The sequence below is a fragment of the Opisthocomus hoazin genome, chromosome 2, assembly GCF_030867145.1.
Source record: "Opisthocomus hoazin isolate bOpiHoa1 chromosome 2, bOpiHoa1.hap1, whole genome shotgun sequence".
NCBI lineage: Eukaryota > Metazoa > Chordata > Aves > Opisthocomiformes > Opisthocomidae > Opisthocomus > Opisthocomus hoazin.
In genome coordinates this window covers 129,025,096-129,033,817 of record NC_134415.1, presented here as the reverse complement: position 1 = coordinate 129,033,817, position 8,722 = coordinate 129,025,096, and the positions used below count along the sequence as shown (strand labels likewise).

At 48.8% G+C, this 8,722-nt stretch overlaps 1 protein-coding gene across 1 annotated transcript; it reads right to left on the bottom strand.

Moving 5' to 3' along the window:
- Nucleotides 1-1,443, bottom strand: LOC142358868 (cygnin-like). Its single transcript, XM_075411194.1, has 2 exons — nucleotides 1,386-1,443; nucleotides 1-134 (listed from the first exon to the last, which is right to left on the bottom strand). The coding sequence occupies exons 1-2, from the start codon at nucleotides 1,441-1,443 to the stop codon at nucleotides 1-3; spliced, it is 192 nt and encodes a 63-aa protein (XP_075267309.1).
- Between the last annotated feature and the right edge of the window lie 7,279 nt (nucleotides 1,444-8,722).

The window sequence follows — 8,722 nt, the reverse complement described above, 5'->3', positions numbered from 1 at the left end:
CTATTTCCCCTTCCAGCCGTGTGGGATGCAGCAGTAGAACTTGCAGTCAGCAGAGAAGGACCACAGGTCTGCCTTGCTGCACTTGCTGGAGCAGTACCCCACCTTGGGGCAGTTCTTCCTTATCTGCCCGTAGCCTGCAAGGGAAAGACAGAGGAGAGTGCTTGGGTCAGGATGGGTGCCTCTGTGCCCCGCTCTTATGCCCTCCCATCACCTCCAGGCAGAAGCATGGCAATGGTCAGCAGGATGAGACCTTGCTCGTAGGGAGGTCCTGCTCCATCCTCCCACATGTCCACGCTCCTGCTCAGTCCCAGCCCCAAAGCAGGAAGGGACCCTGAAGGGCACAAGCCTAGGAAAGTCCTTGTGCATCCCTCTCCACCCAGCTGGTGACTACGGGGCCAGCTGATGACACAGGTGCAGTTTGGGAAAGAGATGCTCCCCAGGAGAGCACATTCATTCCCTTCACGAGAGACAGCCCAAAAGCAAAGTTCATAAAGATGCTCATCTGTGCAAGACTGCAGAGACATCTTGCACCACTCTTAAAGGGGCAGGATCAGAGTGCTCAGAGCAAAACAGCAAAAGCAACACCAAAGTAGTTTTAAAAAAACTGAATTGCTGTTCCAAAAAATATGGAGAGTTTTTCATGTGGCAGTTCCTGTGATAACCTGAAATCTGACCTGAGCATGTTAAAAGAGGCTTAAGTGCAAAACCCTAGGCACCAGGGTGGGAGACTGTTGGCCTAAAATAGCTGGGAAGTGATGTCAAGTGTGAATAAATATTGGGCTGGGAACCCTTTTGAGCCCCAAATCTGCCTTTTGTTCACTGAAGAAGGTGCTGAGAACCAGAACTGGAGGGATATCTGTCAGCACTGCACATTAAAAATGTGAGGGAACTGGACCCTGAAGATGCACTCAGAACTGGTTTGACACAAAAGGTGGCACCATCTGAGCAAAGGAAACATCCAGGAGGCTGGTGTCTCTGAGAAAGACATCCAGCACTCACTTGGTGCTCCATGGCTAAAACAATTATACCAGGACCCAGCTTATCTTGAAGGCGTCAAAAACATCTAAAACGTCCTAAATGTGCCTCTTACTGTATTTTAAAGTGATTTTTTCTTTACAGACTCATTTTTCTGCACATGACTATAGAGTCCCATTTAAGATAACCTTGGTTAATGAAGTTATCTGTGCATTTGCAGGAGGCCAGCACCCATTTGTGTACTAAAATCACTAGACGCATTTATGTGGGCAACAAAATCACAGCCTTTAAAGCCAACAGAAACCATGTTTGCTCAAGCTGCCTATCAAGCATGGTCCACTCTGACCCTCATCCCTCTTGGTTCTCCCACCGTTGTCCAGCTCACCTTCCAACGCAATTCACCCTCTTACCTGGGGTGGCCAGGGAGACCAGCAGGAAGACAGCGAAGACAAGGTAGAGGAACCTCATGGCTGGAGTCGAGCTGGGATCTCAGCAAGGCTGGAGAGAGGAGGGTTGGAGAGAGCCTCAGCTGGACGCTGCTGAGTGGCAAGGCTGGGGATCCTCATATTTATAGTGCGTTTCTGAGCAGAGAGGAGGGTTGTGGGGGAGGTTCTGCTGCTCACGGGACCTCTCATGGTTCACCGCACAGCACAACCGCTGGCCCCTCCACCCTGCACCTGGGCATCTTGGCAAAACTCTGCTCTCCCCAGATCTGGTATCAATATCCAATTCAAATGAAAACCATTGAGTGTGACAGGAGCGAATGATAAGTAGATAGAACAGATCTGCTGGGGCAGAGGGACCTCATCGGAAGCGAGATCAATATCAAAGGGCTTCAGGCCTTTCTCAACCTTTGGCAGGGATGCAACTGCATGCAATAGGGCTGAGCCATGGCCACGATGCACTGATAACTCTCCCTCCATCATCTAGACCTGTCACCGTGAGGGGCTGGACAAGCTGAGAGGGGCCCTGGTGTGAGCAGCCTTGGGAAGGACCTGATGTCCATGTATCACCCTCTTGGGAACCACGATTGTAAAATCCCTCTGATGAAGTTATGAAGCACCATGTTCAGTGTAGCCTGTTCTATTGTCCCCTCTCAACCCCACTGATGGGGAGCAGCACTGGAGCTCCGAGCCTTTTCCCAGGAGCCTGGATGAGCCGACCACTTGCAGACACTTCAGTCAACACCTCTTCCTCACAAACCCTCCAGACAGCTCTGGGGTCTCAAGCGTGCTTGATTTCTGGGAGGGAGATTGCCTGATCCCTGCTGCCAGGGGAGCTCTGATGCAGACAGAAGGTTATTCAGAGCAGTGAAACAAAACCTGGCTGCGAGGACTCTGCAAGGCAGGAGGATCTCAGCACTGAGTGGCAGCGTAAGCAGATGGCAAACAAGACTCAGTGATGGCAAACTCACTTTCACCTTCCAGGAAAGAGGTGCTCCCAAAGAGCACTTCAGAAAAAAAACAGTCATCTCAGTGTCTGGAAGCATTCAGAAAGGAAAACTGAGTGTTAGGATTTGCTAGAATGGACACTGACAAAAATTGGTGTGTCCCTGTAACAGTTTCCAGGGTACTTCATGCTGCATACTGCGTATGTTGCTGCTGCATATGTAGAGTAGGACAAGAAGAGGTCCAAAGGAAGGTAGCAAGGATGGTGAAAGCTGGGGACTTATTTTCAGACAGTGAACTGTGAGATAGGAACTATACTTGGACTCTTCCACTCCAGGAGAAGACAAGTATGTAGGGATATGTGACAGCAGTGTCAAAACTGTAAGTGTCCTAACAAAGACAGAAATATGGTTATTTCTTACAACCAGAGAAGTATGAGATGACATGTAAAAGCATGATGCACTGAAGAAACTCTTCTTTCACACTGCATACAGAGGGATGCTGCCACTCATGGCCATGGATAATATGGGGGTAGAAACTGTAAATGTGTTCAGAAAGCAAGTAGGACAGTCAATCCAACTTTGAAGCTTGCTCTGCTCTGAACAGCTGGCTGGACCAGATGACCTCCAGAGCTCCCTTCCACCCTGCATTACTTCCATGAAATCCATAAAATCCATTGAGGGGCATTCAGCACAATGATATGGATCCATATCCAACTCAACCACCCTGAAACCTCGGACTGGTTGAATTGGATGGACTTACAAGCACATGCTACTGTGTGTCTGTCATCTTCTTCCACTCTTCTAAGCATCAGCTATTCGCCACTGTCAGGCGGAAGACACTTGGCTAGAGGGGTCCCTGCTGCACGGGGAGAAATGGAGCTTGAGAAGGGTCCAGAGCACAAGTCCTGTGAGGAGCGGCTGAGGGAAGTGGGGTTGTTTAGTCTAGAGAAAAGGGGGCTCAGGAGAGACCTCATCACTCTCTACAACTGTCTGAAAGGAGGTTGTAGTGAGGTGGGGGTCAGACTTGTGGGCTGCACAGGCAAAAGAAACAAAGTGATGCTGTTGCCCAGAAATAGCTTCTGCTTTTCAGCTAGAACATGGGGTGCCTCCCTTATGTAAGGAGTCCCAAGAGGTCATGCTCTGCAGGCGGTAGCATTGAAGCCCAGTGCTTCAGCTCATGGTGCTTCAAGGGCCAGGTGAGAGCAGATCACAGAATCACGGAATGGCTTGAATTGGAAGGGACCTTACAGATCATCTCATTCCAACCCCCCTGCCATGAGCAGGGACATCTTCCACCAGCCCAGGGTGCTCAGAGCCCCGTCCAACCTGGCCTTGAACACTGCCAGGGAGGGGGCAGTCACAGCTTCTCTGGGCAACCTGGGCCAGGGCCTCACCACCCTCACATCCTTAGATCTAATCTAAATCTCCCCTCTTTCAGCTCGAAGCCATCACCCCTTGTCCTATCTCTCCATGCCCTTGTAAAAAGCCCCTCTCCAGCTCTCTCGCAGCCCCTCCAGGCACTGGCAGCTGCTCTAACATCTCCCCGCAGCCTTCTCCTCCCCAGGCTGAGCAGCCCCAACTCTCCCAGCCTTTCCTCCCAGCAGAGGGGTTCCAGCCCTCGGATCATTGCTGGGGCCTCCTCTGGCCCCGCTCCCACAGCTCCAGCTCTGTCCTGTGCTGAGGGCTCCAGAGCTGGACGCAGGACTCCCGGGGGGGGTCTCAGCAGAGTGGGGCAGAGGGGCAGGATCCCCTCCCTCGCCCTGTGCCCACGCTGCTGGGGATGCAGCCCAGGGTACAGCTGGCCTTCTGGGCTGCCAGCGCACATTGGTGGGTCACACTGAGCTTCTAATCAGCGAGCATCCCCAAGTCCTTCTCCTCAGGGCTGCTTTCAAGATGACTGCGATGTGGTCATTCTGCTTTGAGTGAAAGAGTTCAATACTATGGATGTGGCCACGGTATGCCCACTGGGCTCAAGACCGTACAGTGGGCCCTGGCACTGTTCAGTTGACCAACAAAGATGCAATCATGATGATTTATTGTGTTTTGTTACCAACAATGCATGGAACTGCAGATGTCCTCAGAGCCACATTCCCCAGGCAGAGATCCTTACAACCCTAAATCATCCCTCTCAGAAAGGTGTCCAGCATCTTCGGGAGGGTGTGGAGTCTCCTTCTCTGGAGATATTCAAGACCTGCCTGGACAAGGTCCTGTGCAGCCTGCTCTGGGTGACCCTGCTTCGGCAGGAGGGTTGGACTAGATGACCCCCTTCCAACCCCTACCATTCTGTGATTCTGTGATTCTGTGAATGCCACCTATAGGCGAAATCTCCCTCATCTTTTCTCCCCCTTCAGGACACCATTCTCCATCCGACTAGAAATGCTGTCCTTCGTACAACACTGAACTGCCACCGCTGCAGTTTCAGCCCACTGTTTCTCATCTGGACCACTCTAGTCATGGGGAACATATTATTCCCTTCCCAGGTACTCTTTATTCGAGATTTGTGGGGCATCACGGCTCCCAATTTTTTTCTCCATCATCATGATCTGAATTTCGTTTTTTCTGTTATAAATCATACTTTCTTGGTCCCTGAGCCATCTCAGCTCTAGGCTGTCTCCCACTATTCCACCTCATCTTGGACCTGTTGGAACGGGTCCAGGGGAGGCCCCAGCAATGATCCGAGGGCTGGAGCACCTGCGCTATGAGGAAAGGCTGGGAGAGCTGGGGCTGTTCAGCCTGGAGAAGAGAAGGCTGCAGGGAGACCTCAGAGCAGCCTTCCAGTATTTAAAGGGGGCTTATAAGTAAGATGGGCACAGACTTTTTGCAAGGGCCTGTTGCAAGAGGACAAGGGGTAATGGCTTCAAGCTGAAAGAGGGGAGATTCAGATTAGATACAAGGAAGAAATTCACTGTGAGGGTGGTGAGGCCCTGGCCCAGGTTGCCCAGAGAAGCTGTGGCTGCCCCCTCCCTGGCAGTGTTCAAGGCCAGGTTGGATGGAGCTCTGTGCAACCTGGTTTAGTGGAAGATGTCCCTGCTCATGGCAGGGGGTTGGAACCAGATGATCTTCAAGGTCCCTTCCAACCCAAACCTTTCTGTGATTCTATGCTTGTGAACTGTGGTGCCCTAAGCTGTAAACAGCACACTACCTGAAAGTCTAGCAGTTTGGGGTGATAAATGGATTAATTCAAGTTCCTGACAAGTTATAACCCTGTTGTTTTTTTTTAAGAAAGAATGATTTTTGTCTATTCCGTAACAGTATGACTTTGTACTGTTATGTGCACCTTTTTGCCTGCTGCAGCCCCACACCGGCTCTGCAGAATTGCTGCATTGCCAGATATTGCTCATTCCACCTTCTCCACCAATTGTTCCTGTCTTCTGCAAAAAAAGTGTCAATCTCCAGCGTCCTCCAACATGCTGCAGTCCTTTTCAGCTTGCTATCTGCAAATTCAGTAAGCACAATCTTTATTCCGTTATGCAATTTGTTAATGAAGACCCTGGATAGTTCGAGACTCAGAACAGCCTTCTGAGATGTCCTCCTACCATCACCATGGTAACTGGAAATTTGTTAACTTCTGTTCATAAACCATTTTTCCTCCATTTCCTTTAGGCCATGATCAATATTGAAAAAAACCCCACAAACGTAAAATTGAGACAAAATACTCAGCCAAATGAATGTGATGAAAATGTTGTAGAGCACCATATTTAGAGGAGACTCTTGAGGAACCTCACTGCCGATGCACCGGTTGGGGATGAATGCACCCTGAAAACTATTCCCCATGATGGATCTGATGCCCCAGTATTGTCCATTGTGTCTGTGCCTTGCAGACAGTCTCCAGAGCTTATCAGAAAGGCACCCAGACTTAATTCTTGCACCTCTGGGGAGCATCTCTGCTGTTGGCGGCCTCAGCGGGCGCTGGGTTGAGCAGAGCTGTGCCCAGCAGCTCCGTGTGTGCTGGCGGCAGAGTCCTGGCAGCCGGATCTGGAGCAGGGGGAATTGCCCCCGCGTGTCCGGGTTGGTGAAAGCGGCTGGCGAGCAGCAAGAAGAACCCCACTGGAGCATGGACCTGGCTGCCAGGTGCCTTTGTGAGTGGGACCAGCAGGTCGGGGTGACATTGCACATGCCGGCAAGCAAATAACTCGTCTTTGGAGATGGGTTTGCTCAAGTTTCTCCTCTTGCTGCACCGTTCATGGCAAGAGTCCATCTCCAAGCACCAATGTCTCTATCTTTGTTTTTGGTGAGTATTGTTCTTTGCTCCCAGCACACCCAAATCTCCCCTGGCCTTGCTGTTGTCTTGTTTTTCTCCATGCCCACCCAGGTAACACAGCAGCTAGGAAGCTACAGAGGACAGAGAGAGCTGGAAGGTCAAAATTAGGAACTACCTCCCTCAGAGTCTTCTTGTCTGGGCAACCTGCAGTGGGACAATTTTGAGTACAGACTCCAATGACCATAACTTTTGTATGTTTACATTGCTGAAGAGCAAACTGCAGAAAGACTTCCCAGTCTCTCACCTGTCACTCATTTACCCCTATTACAGATTTCTCCATGCCTGCTCTTTTTTTCATGCCTCCCCCCAACTATTTCCCTGTACACGTTCATACCCTCCTTGCCCCCTCTTTCATTCTTTGTTTTTTCCCTTTTCTCTTCTCTTCTCTCTATGTTTTTCCTGTTTCCCATAGCCACTAGAGAGAAACAACTACACTAGTTTCTGCAGCTGCTCATTCATAACATTTTAAAATGAATAATTCCATTTACTGGAATTTTGAAGGAAAAGATATCATACTCTTATACTAAGCAGCTTCTGTTTTTCTTGACAAGCAACTGGGTTTTTTTCAGATGCAGGGTTTATTTTACAGATATTGAATGTGTTTGTTCCTATAAATGTTCAGCAGGGAATCCCTCATTCAAGCTATTCACATCTGAATTCAAACAAACACCACCACTCATTGCTAATGTTGGCTCAGCACGCAGAGCTGCAGCATTTGTGTGGATTCATCTTTTCTGGATGCAAAACCAACAGCTATAATTTCCTCCTTTGCGTTAAGGCATAAGGACCAGAAAGGATGAGTCTGGATGAGTCTACAAATACATGAAAGAAGCCACTGCTGGGGGATGCTGAAGTGGTCTGCACCACAGGAGAAACAGCAGAGCTGGAGAAAGACCAGCAGAGGAGGGGAAGTATCCTTTACATTTCTTCACAAAACATGTATTTCACTGTATTTTTGAATTGGATATGATCTAGCCTTGATGTAATTCATTTTTTTTTCCCCAGAAATTCTAGAACCGATTGTCCCCAGGCAGATCTGTCACCTTGCACAGAGATTTTCATGGGGCTTATTTGTTTCCTACTTTTTTACTGGTAAGAGTAGTGACCTCTGTGATCCTTGTGCTGTTTACACAGGCTGCCTCTGTACCAGTAAATTAAATATTTTCCAGAGTGGTAGCAAGAAATGCATAGTCCATCATCATGATATAAATCTGGGCTTATTTTCCCTTTCTTCGTTACCTTGCAATTACCAGTTTTTGCAAATCTTTCCCAAAATGCTTAGCAGTGAATATAGACTTGGTCTAGTCTGCTTCAGAGTATTAAGTACTGAAGATTTTCACTGTGCAGCAGAGGTAATTGCCAGGTTAATTAGACCCATATGATACTGCTGATTAAATGTTCCTGGAAAGGCAGGTGCAATGGATGCAGTTGAAGGAAGTGGGTACCTTCACAGCTCTTTAAAATTAGAGATGAACTGCCCAGAAAATTAAATAATGATGGTCTTTGCTGGTTTTAAGCTAGACCCCTTGTTTTTCACCTATAAACAAACTACTTTGGGCACATTTTCCAGGAGGACGTAAGGCAGTAAGAAAACTGCACTGCCCTATCGCATCCCATCCTGTTGTATCCTATCACCTTTCAAGGGTGTCAGACACATTGAAGCTATCTGTGAAATCCTTCCATTGTAAATTTTCATACAAGCAGATAGAAATCCGCACCTAGTTCTTCCAACAAGATCTAGTTGGTTTCTGTGGCTCATGGTGTCCAGCGGACCTCCCTTTTCCACGGCTCTCTGTTCATTTAATCCAGAAAAGGGAAAGATGAGGGGGTGAATGGCTCAGATAGTGAGACAGCAAAGGGACCTGGGGCCTCTTGACTCCTCTGTCTCTTTACAGTTGGAAATTTGAAGCTAAGTCCTTGGCATGTCTAAGCTGAACCTTCTGCTGTGTAGCAAGCAGATGTCAAAAGGATAACTCAGCTCAGCTGTAGAGGCAAGGATGTTTGCAGCCTTGGTTCATCTTGCCGCCTGCTTTTCTGATGAGCTGCTCAAACATTTTGATTTATTGCAAATGAAACGGCATCAGGGCCTGTCTCCT

Coding starts and splice junctions, on each gene's coding strand:
- LOC142358868 (XM_075411194.1), bottom strand. CDS start 1,443: ATGAGGTTCCTCTACCTTGTCTTCGCTGTCTTCCTGCTGGTCTCCCTG. Junction 135..1,385: donor GGTCTCCCTGGCCACCCCAG/GTAAGAGGGTGA, acceptor TTTCCCTTGCAG/GCTACGGGCAGATAAGGAAG.